This window comes from Plecotus auritus, assembly GCF_963455305.1.
Source record: "Plecotus auritus genome assembly, chromosome: 4".
NCBI classification, from domain to species: domain Eukaryota; kingdom Metazoa; phylum Chordata; class Mammalia; order Chiroptera; family Vespertilionidae; genus Plecotus; species Plecotus auritus.
Window position 1 is genome coordinate 91,727,860 of NC_137775.1, and position 18,678 is coordinate 91,746,537.

Genomic DNA, 18,678 nt, shown 5'->3' on the forward strand with positions numbered 1-18,678 from the left:
TTTCTTGAAAAGACACTTTTTTTATGTGTTTTTTTTTTTAATCTTTATTGTTGAAAGTATTACAGATGTCCCCTTTGTTGTTTTTTTTCCCATTGGCCCCCTCCACTCCGCACCCGCCCTTCCCAGGCTTTGGCCACACTATGGTCTGTGTCCGTGGGCTATGGATATATGCATGTAAGTTCTCCGGTTAATTTCTCCCGGCCACCCACCTACCCCCACCTTCCTTCTGAGATTCCTCAGTCGGTTCTTAAAAAGACACTTGCTGTGTGCCAGGCTTTCTGCTAGGCACTTACAAATATGGGCTCGTTTAATCCTCATTCCAATTCCATGAGGTAGAAGACTGAGGCACAGAGTAACTTAGCTGTGGTCAATGGCTGGTGAGTATGTTCTCTGAGCCTGATTCCCACATGTAATACTTAAGTCAAATGCAAATTCTCTTAAAGAAATGTAAAAACATGTGGATTCACTCAAAAACCCACGTTCCTAACTAAGTGTGGAACCTAGCTCTGATATAAGCACACATATATAAGTTCATATCTGGACCCAAATATCAGACAAAATAGGCATCTATGGAGTAGAATGGGACTTCCATTTTTTTGATGAAAGTGGACAGTGTTCTGTAGAGAGGTTTTCCTGTACCAGGGCTTTTGTCTGACTGGTTTAAGTAGTGATGTCTTGTAGCAGGATAGGCTTTTGCTCATCGGTGGCCTAATGTTTGAAAAAGCAATGTGATTCATGGGTTTGGGTTTATGGCAGGCCTGTGCCCCGGGGTCTCCTATGGTGCCCCATGCCAGAGAAAATTGGGGCCTTGAGCCATTGCCTGCCTCCACCCTTAGATAGCAGGCCCTGAAGAAAATTAAAAATAAAAGGAGCAACGTGGCCTCATCTGCTTCAAGCAACCAAGAGCAGTTGAGTTCCCACAGCGTAAGCAGCAATATGTATGGCGCAGTGGGCGACTCAGGGGTGTTAAATGGCTTCTGCCCTCTTTTCCCCCCAGGGGAGCATATATTCTAGCTGGGAAGATGTGGCATACACAAGAGTGTTTAAAAGCAATATGAAATGAGAACAGAGTTCTTAGATATGGCCTTAGGCAATCTCTCTCTCATCCACCTCCACCATTCCACCACCAAAAGATTGAGGCCCAGAAAGGAGGAGAGGCTTGCCCCAGGTCACACCGAGCATTGCTTTGCAAATGGGTCGAATAGGCAGTAAACAAGGAAGCACAGAGAATCCTGCCCTTGGAGACCCCAGACCCGGCTCCTAGGCTGTAAAATGGAGCAAAGGACTTAGATGATCTGGAAAGTTCCTTCCAACTCTGGAGTGTTCAGGGCTGTCAGAACCATGTTTTGGAAGAGGGCCAAACCAGAGGGTAGGGTTTCCTTAGGCAGAGTGGTGTCTCTTGGGCTTGGGTGTTATCAAGTGCCTAGGATAGTGTCTGGCATCATAGAGGCACTCAACAAATATTTGCTAAATGAATGAACATTTTTCTGAGGTGCATAGTAATAATCCCTCTATAAACTCCCTGGAGGGAGGCAGGGTGAGCAGTGATCCTGAGCAGAGGAGTGCTGCTAAGGAAGAGGTTACCATGCAAGGCAGAGGCACCATCCTGGGCCAACAGAGCTATGAAGTGAGTAGAAAAGCCAGGCCAGCCTATAGCTTCAGGAGCTCTGAGAGGTTGAGCTGGTGCCTGAGGGGCCACACCTTCTTGGGCTTAATCACCAGGAGCCACTATTAAGCTGGATCAGGAGCATCCATGCCCTCGTGACCTCTGAGCTTAGGGAGAATAGAAAGGTATGTGCAGAGATGACTCGGGCCCACAAAAACAAGAAAACCTTGATCTAAGGCCAGTGTGGTAGCTCACAGCTCCCTTTGGGGCACTGTGAGGGCTCCGCCTTCTGAGGATAGTTTACGATGAAAAGTCAGGACCGGGCAAGGACTGAGGAGGGTGCAGAAGGCGTTCTCCTAGGACAGGGTCCTGCTGTTTGTCCTCTAAGCCTGCCTAGACACCGGGGGTAGCTCTGCTGATCACGTGTCCTCAGTGTGTTATTAAAGGAACAGATGGCCATTTCTCCACCTTGGAACATACTCAGGTAGCTTAGGGACGTGTGTGGGGAGAGGGGAGAGCAGGAGAGTTTGTGAGGAACAGCAGCTCTTTAGGGAACCAGCAGGGTAGTCTGCCTTCTGGCCAGAAGCCATCACAGGCCCTTGTACCCTCGCAGGCAGAAGAAGGGGCCAAGATGGGCTCTGTTAAGGAGATGGGAGCATAGTGTGCTAACCTCCCCTTCCTGTGCCTTGTCCATTCTCATGATTCCACTCCAGACAAATCTGTGGGTCTGACTGTGACCAAAAGATAACACAATTCAGGAAGCTGACACAGTTAACTGATTCTGGAAGACAGCGGTCAAGGCTCCCAGGGCAAAGCTCATCCATGGTCTATGCACCTTGGGTACCTACATCATGGCCCACCAGCCAGGGAAACATCCTCCTTCCCTTTGATATGTAAAGGCAGCTGGTCCCAGCGGTTCTGAGAGGCTTAGGATTTCTGTGTTTGAGCTGTGGACATTTGCAGCAGGGCCGAGGGGAAAAGAAGGGGGAGGTTTGGGAATCAGATAGCCCAGGTTTTAAATCTCAGTTCAACTTCTTTACTAGCCCTGAGACCTTGGGAAAATTAGTTATCTGGCTGATTTCCTCATTTGTTTGAAAAAGAAAAATTTGACCTAGCCGGTTGGCTCAATTGGATAGAGTGTCGGCCTGCGGACTGAAGTGTCCCGGTATTGATTCCAATCAAGGGCACATGCCCAGGTTTCGGGCTCAGTCCCTAGTAGGGAGCATGCAGGAGGCAGACGATCAATGATTCTCTCTCATCATTGACGTTTTTATCTCTCTCCCTTCCTCTCTGAAATCAATATAAAAATAAATGGAAGGAAGGAAGGTGGAAGGGAGGGAGGGAGGGAGGGAGGGAGGGAGATTTGTACAAGGCTGTTCTGAGAACTAGCAATGTTTGTGTGGATGCCTGGCTCAGCAGTCATTCAGTATGTTGTCACCACCATCATCATTAGTGACTGTAACACTGAAATCTGTGTCTTGGAGTAAATATGGGTTGTTGAACATTTGTATTTTAACTTACAAATCTGGAATATGAATAAATGTTTTATTTCACAGTACATCATAAAATAGCCAACTTGTTGATAGGAAGTTCTACGTGTCAGGATTTTTGTTCTCCTATATTTGTATCTCTTAGTCACTTTGGTGAGCCATTTGGCTTAATGATAAATCATTCTGTGAGCACGTATAGATTGCCAGTAGAAATAAAATCTATCTTAATTCCTAAGACATATATAATCACAGGATAGTATAATTGAATCTGTAATTTTGTGGCTATCTGGAATGTTTCTTCTCAGAGTTGTTTTTGTTTTTTATTTTTTTTTTTTTACTATTTTATTGATTTTTAGAGAGAGAGGAAGGGAGAGAAAGAGAAAGAGAGAAACAGCAATATGAGAGCCATCAGTTGCCTCCTGGACATGCCCATCAGAGGTCAAGCCCAAAACCCAGGCATGTGCCCTGACGGAGAATCAAACTGGTAACCTCTCAGTGCATGGGAAGATGCCCAACCAACTGAGCCACACTGGCCAGGCCTCTCAGAGTTCTTAAGCCAAAAAAACGGCACTGTGAGAAAATTGTAATTATAGTAAGTACCACGAAATAATGCCATTGTCATTTAAAATTATTATATAATTTATTTTAAAAGCCAAGCTATAGGCCTTGGGCTGCTTAATACATTGGTATTTGAGACCACAAAGTTCCAGTTCTATAAAGGAATGGAGTGAACCCTTGCAGTTTGACATAAGGTGGTGTTAGCTGAAAGTCTTAGGGACTGGAAGATGGAGGATTCATATGGAAATGAGGCCATTTAAATGAAATCAACCTGTATGTTTGTACGTTGGTATGAAACCTACAGCTTCTATCATAAGTCACTGTGTAAATGTATTAGTCCTACATCTGTATTCACTGAAGTCTTTCAGCAAATGTAATTATTACTTATTAATCCTAATTAACTCACTGGAAACTGGGACTGGTTCTTAAATACACCTTGTTACTACATCATCTTTCACATTAGCACTCTTTCACAATGCGTATGTGGTATTAAATACAGACACTGCTGACCCAGGGAGGGAGTGCTACATGCCCCGAATGTGCTGGCATTGTCTTTCTCCCAAGCCCAGCCCAAGCTGGAGAGGGGAAGCTGTGGTTTCGGGACCCAGAGTACCATGGCTCTCAGAAATCTTTGTTCTTCTTGGGAATTCTTGCTTCTGGGTTCTAAGAATCATAGGCTCACTCGGGGTTATGTCGGTGCCTGGGGTAAACCAAACTGGAGCCCACATGCTTTAAGCCGTGGTGTGCAAAGAGGCGTGGCAGTGTCAAACATGGTGATGGAAGGAGGTTTGACTTTGGGTGATAAACACACAATGATGTATCATAGAATTGTACACTTGAAACCTATATAATTTTATTAACCAATGTCAACCCAAAACATTTAATTCAAAAAAAAAAAATAAAACAACATAAAAAGAGAGAGGGAGACAGAGGAGGAGGGGCAGAGACGGATGCGCCATTGGTTGGGCATGCCTTTCTTTTCCTCCTTATAAATTGTGGATGCTGTTTACAGACTATTCAGTGATACGGCAATGTGAAAGCACTTTGTAACGTGCTATAAAATAGGAGCTGAAATGAAGCTGATGTAACATAGAACTCCCTTTTTCTGATCCCCAGTCCTTACTGGGCCTGGAGGAGCGAGCATCTGTTCCCCTCCCTCCCCTCCCCCCCAACCCCCAAATGAAGATGGAGAGCAGAATAAGGTCGTTAGTTAAACAAGAGGCAGAATGAGGGCCTCCTAGATCCCTGTTCTCCATCCCAACCCGCCCCAGGTGCCTACTCCAAGCTGCTCTGTTAACTCACTCTCTTGTTAACCTTGAGGAAGGCGTGGGCCCTCTGCTTAATTCCGCAGCTGGTTGCTATTCTGAAGTGGAGGGGACACGGTAGTGTGGATAACCATTCATAGAAAATGCTTTCCTTTTCCTAGAATGCCTCTGGAAGGCATTTCTACAAGCTCATGATCGGAGACCAGGATAAGAAAAACACATGATAAATAAAAGGGAATACCCCCTTGTGTGTTCTCTCCTTTTTACAGTCATTGTAATTCACTCTGATTCTCTTTTCTGACAAGATCAGAGCAGGAGCGCATTGGGACACCCTGTGTCACGTGCTTTCCCCAGGTCAAATCAACATCTCGGGCATCTTGCGTGGAAGGTGGTTACGAGGCCTAGAACACGAATCCGATAGGTCTTTAGCCTCTCTCCACAGGGTCCCACAGTGTTGCTGTTGCTTGGAAACCCTCCACACGGCTCTGGGGACACAGAGGGGCAGACAGACCCACGTGGGGCAGCCTTGCCTGGGTTTCAGTCTCGAACCAGGGAGAGAAACTCTGCCTACAGAAATCTCTCCTCCCTGCCTTAAAATATTTTATATAAGTAAGGAGGGACCCAGAGTGGGGCGGGACTTCCTTGACTCAGAATTCCAAGCATCCGTGAGACAGTACTTCCCACCTCCAGCCCAGGGTTCCATCAGCCGTCCCTTATGCAGGGAGAAGCTGGTGCAGCCCCGCATCCAGCCCCTCCACCCTCTCCTGGCCTGTGGGTTCTGTTCACTAAAAATGCCATTTGGGGACTTTCCCCTTTTTGCTTTTATTGCCTCAACACTAGACAAGTGAAGAAGAAGAAGAGTTGGAGGAGGAGGAGGAGGACCAGGAAGAAGATAGGAAATCCACAAGAGAAGAGGAGAGTGAAGTGCCCAAGTCCCCGGAGCCGCAGCCAGGCCCTGTCCTGGCTTCTGCGGAGGGGCCGCCCCTGCAGGCCCTCGGTCAGCCCGCAGGCTCCTTCATCTGTGAAATGCCCAACTGTGGGGCTGTAAGTGTCTGTGTGTCCTCCCGGGATCGAGAGCCAGGCATATGGCTGGGCCTGGCTTTGAGATGATGCATTTTGGAAAGGATGGGCTTTCTGCAGTAGAAGTTGGGCCGAAGGAGTTCCATGTTGCCATGGCTTTCTGTCCTTTATCCCGTTGACTCACTCAGCCTGCAGATATTTCTGGAGTGGACGCCCTGTATTAGGCCCTGAGCTACATGCTCAGAGGACACGAAGTAGGTCCCTGCCCTCAGGAAGCGTGAGGTTCCGAACTGGTCAGTGAGCCTTGGCCTCCAGAGCTTACTTCTCCACGTCCTGGTGCCTCCTCACTGCTCTAGGCCTGTCATTCCGGCTCCTGCCCTGTCGCATTTAGTTGCACTGGGAAAGCCCACAGAGAATTATCCTTATGCAGCATAATTACAAAGACTTAGCTAAAGTATATCTTTGTATTCTTTGGGGGAGACAAAGCAGATTTACTAAGCAAAATTAATCATGTCAATAGACTGAAAGGGAGTCTGTGTAATTACTTAACCTTAAGCACATTAGAAGCATCATTTAGCTAAAATAAAACCAGTTCACCATTTGATCACTCCGAGCACTAGAGGAAGGCCTTACAGAATGTGTACCGGCCTGGTCGAAGGCTCCCTGTGTATTTCAAAAGATATTTCTTAAGAGTTGCTTACTTTGGACTCTCCCCCACTGGTCCCCCACTGGTCTGAATTATCGAGCTTTTCCCAAATCAGGTTTTTTAAAGCCAGGCACACCTGGACAGGCAAGTTCTAGAGGCGTCACTCGAAAAGACTGTTGCTTCTTTCACAAGAAGCCTTGTCTTCCTGCGTTAGCGCCTATCTTTGCTTGTCCGTTCTAGGGAACAGAAAGTACTGAATGCTGCTTAGTGAGTCTGGGCAGTCCCTGAGATGAAGAAAGCAACAGTCTTTAAAACATTTAGATCCTAAAGCAGAAATTTACTTGATTTACATTTAAGAAAAAATGAAAAGGAAAAAATAAGTATACACACACACACACACACACATATTTTACATTAGTTTTGAAGAGAACATAAGAAATTGATGGCTTTTTTTTTTATGTTTGTCTGGAGCTTTTGCATTCAGGGATGATGAAGATGTGACTTCATTACATCTTCACAGTATTTCTGTGTAGATTTGTTTAGAAATTGGATGCTTCCTCAATTCATAGTTTTGGTGTAAATTCTTTACCAAATGGGACGTCATCTTTTACGCTTCCCAATCAGAAGGGCTCGGCAAGGTGGATGCCTTTTAATAACTTGTAAAAATCACAGGGAAAAAAAGTGGTAGTTTTAATCCTTGCCCCGAACCATGGCAGTTTGGGTTGCTAAATCAGCAATAGATATTTTTTCCCTGTAAGACCACAAACAGAGCTCGTGGATTTAACATGGCACAGCCACCCACAGCTGGGCAGGTTGGGGGCATCCTACTAGCTGATGTCGGGCTCTTGGAATTTAGGGGTGTGGATTCCATCCCTTTACAGCAGTGGTTCTCAACTGACTATGAGAACTCCTGGACGTTTGGCAAAGACTGTGTCACACCTGAGGAGGTGCTGCTGGCAGCTGATGGGTCGAGGCCAGAGATGCTGCTGACATCCCACAAGCAGCCCCCACAGCAGTAACCCAGCCCCATGTGTCGGTGGTGCTGAGCTTGGGAAAGCCTGCTTTATGGCAAGCTTCATAAAACTGTCTGGGTCCTTCCCCTTTTCATCATCCTGTAGTAAAATTGGGGGGTCTGGAACATTGCTTCTGATTAGGGTGTCTTTCCGACTGTGTTCCTTCGGGTCCTAGGGCTTCCTGGGAGGAGCTGAGCAAAATCAGCTAATTTCTGGGGTGCTGGCTCTATTTCCACCAGGGCACCCCTGCTTTTAACTTGGAGCTTTTGAGGAAGACCTGATTTATTTTTGTCCTTTCTAAGTGAAGAAAGAAAGGAAAGGGGAAAAGAAAAGAAAAAGATAGTTACTGGCTTAAAAAAATTTTTGAAAGCTGGCCCAACCCCCTCATTTATACAGATGGGGGGGAAAATAAGGTGGACAGAGGGGTATGGCCCCACAGCGCCCCTGGTGGACAGGCGCTGCGTCTGGCTCCCAGCTCCCGACTACAGCCAGCAGCTTGGTCCTCCGCACCGCCACCTCACCTCCCCTCTTCCAGTTAGCACAGCGGTGGGGCTTGGGTAGCATAGCATTTGAGGTTGGTGTGTGCCGAGTTTGCTGTGTAAAGCCCCGTGCCCTGTCATTAGACACTGTTTCAGGTATCTCATGTTTTACTATCGAGTCACTAACAACCCTAATTTCCTTTTCAGGACTGTAGATGTCATGTCACTCCCTTTCTTCCCCAGGTGTTCAGCTCCCGACAGGCACTGAACGGCCATGCCCGCATCCACGGTGGCACCAACCAGGTGACCAAAGCTCGGGGCGCTGTCCCCTCTGGGAAGCAGAAGCCTGGCAGTGCCCAGAGCGGGTACTGCTCAGTGAAGAGCTCGCCCTCTCATAGCACCACCAGCGGCGAGACAGACCCCACCACCATCTTCCCCTGCAAGGAGTGTGGCAAGTAGGTGGAACTGGACGGGGACTGGATCTAAGTTTGCGATGGATAATGCGCTCTGTGGGGGCCGGGCCAAGAGGGCCCGAGGTTTCTTCAGTTAGAAAAATAACCTGGACTCTGAAATCTCCCTGATGCCATCCAGGGGCTCTGCATGGGGCCTCAGGGGTGTGGACTTTGTCTCTGACTGGGAATTTGGTCATTCTGGTGTCTACAGCCTAATGAGGATGGATGTCTTCAGAGAGCAAACCTCTAGTGACAAAATTTTACTCTTTTCCAAAAATGTTGGAAGAGTAAAATTTTCCAACTTCTGCCTGTCACTCCCAAACCATATTCACTCGCATTGCTTTCTTTGCATCCCTGTGAAGTTTGGAATGGCTCTAAGACACTTACTTAGGAACTCGCTGTAGCAGAGATGGCTTCCCTACCCCTGCTCTCATTCCTGTGCCCAGGCAGACATCACCAATCAATTGCTGCACTTTTGCTACCTCTGTAAGACAAGACTTCAAACCCTTTTCATCATAATGCTTCAAGCTGGCCCAGTCAATTGATCAGAGTTGACTCGTGAGAGAACACCTATTTAGCATTCCTGCCCTTTTAAGTATAATTTAAAACAACAGCGAAGAGGGGGAAACTGACAGTGGGTAGTAATAGTAACAGCTAGCATTTACTGAGCACTTACTTTGCTGTATACTTCATGTGCATGAGCTCATTGAATCCTCACCCAGAAACTCCACATGATACAGATCCTGCTTTTATACTTGTTTTACAAATGAGGGTTGAAAGTTAGGTAAAATGACTTGCCCCACGTCACACCACCAGTAAGAGCGGAGCTGGGATTTGAACCCAGCTGTGTTCAAATGCAGAGCTGGGATCCTGACCACTGCTCCCTCCTGTTGGCTTGCATTGTTCACTTATTTACTTTAGAGAGAAAATATCATTGATGGTAAGATGCACACGGTTCCCTCCCACGGCATCCAGTATAGAATTCCAGTTCACTCCTGAGTCTGCCCAACAGGGAGGGGCCAGGTGAGACGTTATGAGTGACATCCTTTAGGACCCTCGCCGAGTTTCTCTTCCCATATTCTCCAGGGCCTCAGACGTGAAGAGTAATATGACCTGGAGAGATGGCCACCAGGTAGCTGCTGGAACTCTACCAGGAAAACATCCCTAGTTGGATGTACGAGGCCAACTTTATGATATACATTCTCGTGGAATATTTCAGGGAACTTACTAGTAGCTGCCCCTTATCAGGTACTCACTCCTTGCCTGGCACTCCTCTCCAGGATGTTTGCATGTATTGATTAATTGAATCTTCACAGTAGCCCTGTGAAGTAGGTCCTTTTAGTAGCTTCTTTTTTATAAGAAGAGACACGGGGGCACAGCAAGGCTAAGCCCTCTTACCTTAGTCTGCAGCCCTCTTACCCCAGGGTTTCTCAACCTCAGCACTGACATGTGGGTCTGATCATTTCTTGTTTGTGGAAGTGGGACTGCCCTCTGCACGGTAGGATGTTTAGCATCTTCCCTGGCCTCTACCCACTAGATGCCAGAAGGAACTCCTTCCATAGTTGTGACCATCAGAAATGTCTCCAGACATTACCAGATGTTCCCTGGGGAGCAAAGTCACCCCCAGCTGAGAACCACTGTTTCATTCTTAAGCAAACAGTAGAAAGCAATGATAATCGGCCAACAGGAAGGGGTCTCGGGTGAAAAAGACTGGTGGATGCAGCTCGGAAGTCAGGTACAATAAGGACAGAGGGGCCATGGGCTTTGGCCACACAGAGTTACCGGTGACCTTGAGAAGAGCACTTGGGCTGCAGTGGAGGGGACAGCAGTCCAGTTGTGTACAGATCCTAAAGAATTCTGACTGAGGGAGAACAGGGCCAGAGGCTGGGGGTGATGGGTTGTTTCTGATGGGAACTACCAGGGCTCAGTGGCATGGCTTGGGGATTCTCAGGTTGGTCGGAAAGGCTTGGTTAGTGATGGACAGAGAAAGGGCCTGTGTTCCAGACCACAGATGGACAGGAAGGCCTTTGAGGGTTTTCCCTCAGTTGCCACAGGAAGGAAGCCTGACACACCCCAATGTGTTTCTGTCCCCACCCCCTTTTCTTGTCATGCTTTGAGAAGACAGAGGAGAGATGACAGGTCCCAAGAGGAGGAAGTCCTAGGAGCTAAGGAGCCGAGGACTCTGTCAAAGCCAGCCCAGACAGATGTCCGCCCACGGTCCCCTGTGCTCAGATCTCCTAGGTTTCACATGCTGCTTTTTCTTCACGTTTAGAGTCTTCTTCAAGATCAAAAGCCGAAATGCACACATGAAAACTCACAGGCAGCAGGAGGAACAGCAGAGGCAAAAGGCTCAGAAGGCGGCTTTTGCGGCGGAAATGGCAGCCACGATCGAGAGGACTACGGGGCCGGTGGGGGCACCGCGGCTGCTGCCCCTGGACCAGCTGAGTCTGCTCAAACCCATCAAGGACGTGGACATCCTCGACGACGACGTTGTCCAGCAGCTGGGCGGCGTCATGGAAGAGGCCGAGGTCGTGGACACCGACCTCCTCTTGGATGATCAAAACCCAGTTTTGCTTCAGGGCGACACGGAACTGTAAAGGCCTGCTTGTCACTTAGAGACGGCGAAGCTCACCGGCCTCCATCTTCATTCATCAGGAAGCCTGGACTGCCTGCTTGTTCTATAACCATTTTAAACTACCTGTTTAAAAAATGGTCGTTTTATTCAGGTTTAGAAGAAAAAAAATCCAGTTTCTTTTCCTTTTATTTAAATTTGTTTTTTTTTGTGGGAGGTTGGGGGGAATAAATAATTGGCACAACTCTCTCTAAGAGGTGTTTCATCTGGGCTGCATTCCCATGAACTCACTCCTGGCAGGGAGTGAACCTGACATTGATGTTCTTTTGCTTTCAGATGTCAACCATCCCGATTGCCTTTTATCCCAAAGCTTGTGGTGAGTGTGCGTGTGCGTGTGCCCGTGTGAAGCAGGCTGCCCTCGTCTTGCTGGGGCCTTGGGCCATCCTCTCCCACCGAGAGTTATTTTGGTTCTGCTCTGACCTCATTCTGTAGTGCGCCGTGAACTTGGCGTCTTCGCTGGGAGACTGTGCTCGCGGGTAGCTTTCCAGAGAGCTAAGGAAGCTCTCGTGCCACACTTGCCTCTGCACACACGTCATTTGAAGAGTTGGCCAAATGGGAGAATAAGTTTGCTCGCTGCCTTGCCTGTCACGTGGTCTGTTCCTAGGAACTGAGTACTGCACGGTTTCAGCTCGCGCTCCCCCGAGGGGAGCGACTGAAGACCTGGTCCATGGAGCAGTGTGGCGGCCTCTTCCGTGCTCACTGTGGGTGCGCAGAGCTGTGTTTCAGTGAGCGCGCACTCAAGGCCCATCTGGAAGAAAATAATCCCACCTAGTAAGCTGCCAGGGCTGTTTTCAGGGAGGGTGGTTGAGAGGCACACATTGAAGTCCCTGGAATGCCAAGAAGTGTTCTTTTGCCCAAAAACTAGATCGGAAGAGCCCGTTCTGTTTTGCAACACTGCTAGTGGTCAGTGGCGTTCTGAAACGACTCTGTGCCATTCAGAAGTACTGTGAAACCTCACTCACTTGGGATTTTGCTATAATTCATCTGTGCTGGACCGAAGTTTACCTTGATGCTAACTATGAAGAAAAGGGTTTTCTAAGAAATGTGATAGCAAATTCAAGGGATATAGCATAGCACTAAAGGCCAACAAAAATGGTTTCACATACCACTTTAGCTACAATGTTTGCATTCAAACAATGAATGTATTCATTAGTCATTTACCAAAGCACTTCTACAATCTTCCAAGCCACATAACTTTGCCTCCTCCTGTCCCTGTCATCAGGGTTTCTGTTTGTACTTGAAGGTAATAAACCTGTAATCCTTCAAAAATGTCATTTAGCTCAGGCTTTGAGCAGAGTCAGACAGACCTGTCCCACTGTTAGGGCAAACGAGCACACCTTCAGACGGGACAAGGCCCAGCACAGAGAGGACCACTCTGGTGGGGAGGGCCCCCCTTGAATGTGTGACTGCCCACCCCAGGTAGGCTAGTTCCCCAGCTCCTGTGGGTATGGCCATCATGCCGGGCCACTTTGCTGGCACGTGAATAGCTTAACATTAGAGACAGTATCAGTGGAAGCATGAGGATAAGTTTGTCTCTGCAGAAGCATTTAGCACATATTCATGGCCCACGGCGGCCCCACCCAGGCAGTGTTCTCTGAATCTCAGGAAAGCCAAGGGCAGAAGATAAATACAAAGGTTCTTTTCATTTCAATCATTCTGTTTTCAGGAAAGAGATCTTGGAAGTTTCCTTCATCTTTTCTTTAGGGGAAAAGGAGGTGTTTCATTTGCTGCCGTTTCAAACAGGTCATTCTCATATGTTCTGAGCTCAGTCCTGCCTGGCACTGTGCATCAACTTCATGGCAGAACTGTTTCAGAACCATCCCAGGGCGACACTGGCTGATGGCCCCTGTCCCAGAGACCACTTCCCTCTGCTTGCGGATGTCTGAGAGTGATTCTGGAAAGGTTCTGCTATCGGATGTATGAAAGCTTATCTAACAAAGGAGCCAACACCCAGAAAAATGTTTATAAACCAAACGTATTCGTTATGTTTGGAGACTTGCCCAGCTGTTCCAGTTTTAAACATTAAAAATAAACTTGAGTTGCCAAGGCAAAAATATAATGCACAATATAATTCTGATTTTCCATGCAGTATAGTGTAAGCATTTTTGACTTGAAATAACCAAAGAACTCCTCCTTAATGAGACAGTTCAAATTCCTGAATTAGTATTTTTGGACAATATCAACTTAAAGAATTGACTTCATAGTAAAACTTTGTACTTTTTTTTTTTCCTGAAATGATTCTGCCTGCATGTATGTGTTGTGTTTTAACTTCCCCCAGTCTCCCCACCCCGGAGAACTTCTCTTCCTGAAGGTCAAGGTCTTCAACATGGTTACTGTTTACTATCAGATGGTTTTTTTCATTAGTGAATTTAAATCTCTTTGAGAAAGCTTGTATATAAAAAGTTAACAGATATATTTTATGGAAAAACCCATCTTATTTTCAAATATATTTAACTGCTGTTATATTTTATTAGAGGAAGGTTGTAAATATTTTCTAGGAGTTCTATTGTAAAGAAAAGTATTTTTGAAAAAAAATTAATGTAATAAAAACGAAAACATTTTTAAATAGTGGTGGCGATTGCTTCCTGTTCTGGCTTTGTTATGTTCTATTCTCGGCAAATGACTTGCATGCCTTCCCATTTCAGGATGTAATTTATTCAGGTTTGCACTATGAGTTGGCATCATAATATCTAGTGTGCTTAACTGTGTTTTCCCCCGGAATGCAGGCCCCTTGGTCCTTATCAAGAGCACTATGTATAGCATATTCATAATTTTTCTTTTGTAATGTGTGTATTTTTAATAAGGATTTTATGTAACATTTTGGCAAAAAGAGGACAGTATTTTCTAGTGATTTTATAATACATTTTGCTAAAAATGTTTCTTCCTAGGTCAGTTTTTGTTAAAAGGCAAACCAAAAGTCTTATTTTACCAGGGGTTTAAAAAAAGTTTGAAGCTTGAAAGAAAAGTTATATTTAAACATCACATGTAACAAAAAATAAAGATGTTTTATAGACTTGTCCTAAAAAGGTGCATTCCTTTAAAACAAAAGCATCTGGGCATTCCATGTTGGTCTCCCCCCAAGTGATAGCATTTTCTTTAAATTATCACAATATTTATTTTCAGAAAGAGAGCCAGGAGAACTCTGCTGAAAAGGTTCCAGTCAAAGCCGCAGAAACGTGTGGCAGTTCCACTCGAGAGGCAGCCTTCAACTAGAGATATAAGCAAACAGCCACTGTCTTATTTATTTATGAAAACCTGACTCTATTGCATCAGCTGCTCTGAAAATAAAATGTTACCTTTCTGAGTTTCATTTGGCTTAAACATTCCTTATTTCTAGCCATGGAAATGACTTCTCAATGCTGGATAAATGTGAATTTGCCTGTTAGTTGGCTTCTCTAGACCCATTAGAAGTCGGCTGGTCAGATTTCATGCTCATTAAAGTTCCCGCCCTACCTGGGAGGCCGGGACAGAGATTTCTGTACTCAAGCAGTGGATGAGTTGGCGGTCTCTAACCATTAGAGGCCTCGTATTCACACAGGTATCTCACAGTTTGCATGCATTGCTAATTTGGATCTCCAAATTCTAAAAAGTGTGTTTACTTTTTAATGCTCAACAATAAACTTTAAGAGAATTCTGAAATTCTGGACTTTATACAGAATTTGCTTTAAGTGGGGCACAGCTGTTAAGACCTTGCTCTTCTAGGGCAGTGGTCGGCAAACTCATTAGTCAACAGAGCCAAATATCAACAGTACAATGATTGAAATTTCTTTTGAGAGCCGAAAACCGACTTCTGCGCATGGGCCATGAAGTTTCAATCGCACTGTACATGCGCGCCCGCACGTGGTATTTTGTGGAAGAGCCACACTCAAGGGGCCAAAGAGCCGCATGTGGTTCGCAAGCCGCAGTTTGCTGACCACTGTTCTAGGTTCTTTTGTTTTACTTTCATTTTGGCTATCAGTGTTAAGCAGCTATTCCTCTAGACGCACTGCATTAGCCAGTATTGTAAATTTAAGTTCTGCTTCCAGGGGCTCAGGTGTCCAATCCGAAGCCTTCTCCTGTTACAGTCATCCATTCAGTCCCCGGGAGCCCCATGTACTAGGCACTATTCCACACTGTATTATACCCAGGGGAGTTGAGTGTATGAAAATGACTGTGACTTCATTCCTTCCTGCCAAGGAATTCAATCCTTAGAAAGAGAACACAGGGCCCTGGGAACTGATCCATTCCACCGCTGGGAAAAGCCAAGGTCAAGCTTTATTAATATTGTGAACTGCCTCACCATTACCCACATATGCACAGCAGTTTAAAATAGGTGCTCAGCAAGATCTGTTAAATTAATTATCGATAATGTTTCAGGTGTGTGTGTGTGTGTGTGTGTGTGTGTGTAAACAAACCCTCTTCTGAAGTTACCAAAAGTCAGTTCTGAATTTCCACAGACTCAGCCACAGCCAGCTGGCTGCAGTTCGCTCTAGGAATGCGGATGAGTTTTAATGTTGACACAAGCAAGACAATTAGGAAGGCATGTCAAGAAATTGAGTAATATATTCCTAAGTGAACCACAGTGATCTTTGGATCACAGACATTCCTATATAAAGGAGCCCAAGGGCTGATTATGTCCTTTATATAAGAGAGACAATCTTTTGAAAAGAGCTGTTCTCCCCCCAACGCCACCCCAAGGGAAGTGTTTGCTTCTGAGCTGTGAAGGCAGGCAGCCCTACATGCTTGCTTTGCATTCCTACATACTGTTACATGCAATACTGATCTCTCCTTGGACTGTTCTGGGTCGTTACTTCCTCTGCTTGTGTAATTTTATTTTTGGCAGTATTTTAACCACTTTATTGAGATATGATTGACATAAAAAGTTAATGCATATTTACTGTATATAACTTGATGAGTTTGGAGATAAGTATTAACCATGGAACAATCACAACCAAGAGGAAAGGGCTGTCTTCTAAAACAGAACCACTGGCCCTAGCCGGTTTGGCTCAGTAGATAAAGCGTCAACCTGAGAACTAAAGAGTCCTGGGTTTGATTCCGGTCAAGAGCACACACCTCAGCTGTAGACTTAATCCCCAGCCCTGGTTCAGGGCACATGCAGGAGGAAACCAAATGTGTCTCTCTCACGTCAGTGTTCCTGTCTCTCCCACTCCCTTCCATTCACTCTAAAAATCAATGGAGTCTGGTGCCATTTTGGGGGTCAGCCCATCTGGCTTTCCAGATGACCTAATAAATTCATAATTCTTTACCCCCCCCAAAAAAAAATCAATGGAAAAATATCCTCGGGTAAGGATTAACAAAAAAATTAAAAAAAACCGAACCACTGGTGCAATCAAAATATAACTCAGAAATATTAGATGCACATACTTTTATTTTTCCTGGATATAAAGCAAGGTGGACTTGCCTCAACTATCCAGAATTATTTGACCTCCTATTCATCTGCATTAGGTTAGAGGTTTGGAAGTTAGGTGGTAGGGAAAAGACCTATAGTAGGCCAAGCTTCAGAATGCTGTCCTTGCCCACATACCATACCAAAGAGCCCTGTCCACAGCCCCTCTGTTGGCAAAACCAGGGTTTGCCCCTCACCTTGCCCTCAGCTAGTTGGACCAGGGTTGGCACCTGACATCACTGTTAGGCCCATAGGCCATTAGGTGACATTTGGCATGGCTTAGCCCAGAAAAACAAGGGGACCAAATCAAATTCCCACAAGTGAGAGTATGAATGGAGAAACTTGATGAGTCAAAGGTAGCAAGCAGCGGCCACATCAAGGCAGAGTTCTGAGGGCACAGACACTATTTGTAAGCAGAAAGCGCCCATCAATAAAGAGACCATGTTTGGCCACAGGAACGGAGAGGGCATCCAGTCCTTAAGGATGCTTTGAGTCCACAAATCCAGTTACAAGAGCAGTACAGGCCACACATGTCTTTTACTTTATTTGTTTATTTATAAATATATTTTATTGATTTTTTACAGAGAGGAAGGGAGAAGGATAGAGTTAGAAACATTGATGAGAGAGAAACATCGATCAGCTGCCTCCTGCACACCTCCCACTGGGGTTGTGCCCACAACCAAGGTACATGTCCCTGACAGGAATCGAACCCGGGACCTTTCAGTCCGCAGGCCGACGCTCTATCCACTGAGCCAAACCGGCCAGGGCCACACATGTCTTTTAAAGTAAAAAATAAAAAATAGGCCTGGCTGGTTTTTCTCAGTGGTTAGAGCATCAGCCCGAGGACTGAAGGGTCATGGATTTGATTCCTGGTCAAGGACATGTACCTTGGTTACAGAGTCAACTCCTGGCCCGTTCAGGGCACATGTGGGAGGCAACCAACCAATGTGTCTCACATCCATGTTTCTCTCTCTCTCTCCCGCCTCCCTCCCTTTCACTCTCTCTCAAAAAAAAAACAACAACAACAAAAAAAAACAATGGAAATAATATCCTCAGATGACAATTTAAAAATAAAATAAACACCTTTACTTGCAGGAGGGTGGGGAAGTAAGAATCTAATCCTCACACCCAAAGAGGCTTTAAATAGCACTGAGCTGATCCTAGGGTCAGCACCAGCCCACTGCACAGGTGGAAAGGCATCCAACTGGGGTCTTGAAGAGGGTTACTGGTTCAGCTGTAACTAACTCATCATGTGATTTTGTGTGAGTCACTTCATCTCTGAGCCTCAGTTTCCTCATTTCCTCTTCTGAGGATCAGATTAGGTAACATAGGTGAAAGTCATTTTAAGCTGTACTGTCACCATCATGTGGCAGCAGGACCATCCCCCAGATGCGAGGACTCGAAGGGCAGAGGCAGGCTGAGGAACATCACAGAAGTTGCAAAAAGACTGGTGCAAACTTCAGAAGCAGCAGCAGAATTGGAGAGCTATTGGAAACCCCGCTGGCTGAGGCAGACCAGCCAACTTTGAATGTCACAGATCAGAGTGGGAGCCCGAAAAAGGCGCTGGGCAGCCTGTCAGGGGCGGCAGAGATGTGCCAGGTAAAGTGTGGCGTTCCCACACTCTGGTATAGGACCACACGGGGCGTTTCCGCCACACCTCCGCAAGGAATGAGTTCCAGTAAGTAGAGGCCAGTCTAAGGGGCAGGAAAACTTGGTTTTGGTCCTAGATCTTTCATCAATTTGTGTGATATTGGGCAAATCATTCTACCTCTTCCTTGGTTCTCCAGCCTGCAAACTAGGGAAGGGAAAGAAAAACAAACAACTTTACATTTGCACAATACTTCAAATGCTACAAAATGTTCCCATAAACTTGGTTTTTAAAAAAATTTTAATCTTCTCAACAACCTTGTGAGGCAGATATTGTACTAAACATCATACATCAGTATCTCATTTAATCCTCCTAGCAACTATTTGAAGTAGGAAACTATTATCATCTGTAGTTGATATATGAGAAAACTGAGGCTCGGAGCAGGGAAGTAACTTGCCCTTGTCACTCAGCTAAATGGTAAACCTGGGTCTACACCCCAGATCTCCTAATTATAAGCCCAGGGTTTTCCATTATACTAAACAG

At 45.9% G+C, this 18,678-nt stretch overlaps 1 protein-coding gene across 1 annotated transcript in view; it reads left to right on the top strand.

Annotated features, from left to right (window-relative positions):
- TRERF1 (transcriptional regulating factor 1) overlaps nucleotides 1-14,232 on the top strand; it is a 206,005-nt gene extending 191,773 nt beyond the window's left edge. The window contains exons 15-17 of the mRNA XM_080664593.1: nucleotides 5,760-5,963; nucleotides 8,321-8,532; nucleotides 10,802-14,232. Coding sequence (XP_080520719.1) covers nucleotides 5,760-5,963; nucleotides 8,321-8,532; nucleotides 10,802-11,126 — 741 coding nt within the window. The 3' untranslated portion in view covers nucleotides 11,127-14,232. The remainder of the gene's footprint in view (nucleotides 1-5,759; nucleotides 5,964-8,320; nucleotides 8,533-10,801) is intronic.
- Nucleotides 14,233-18,678: the final 4,446 nt, after the last annotated feature.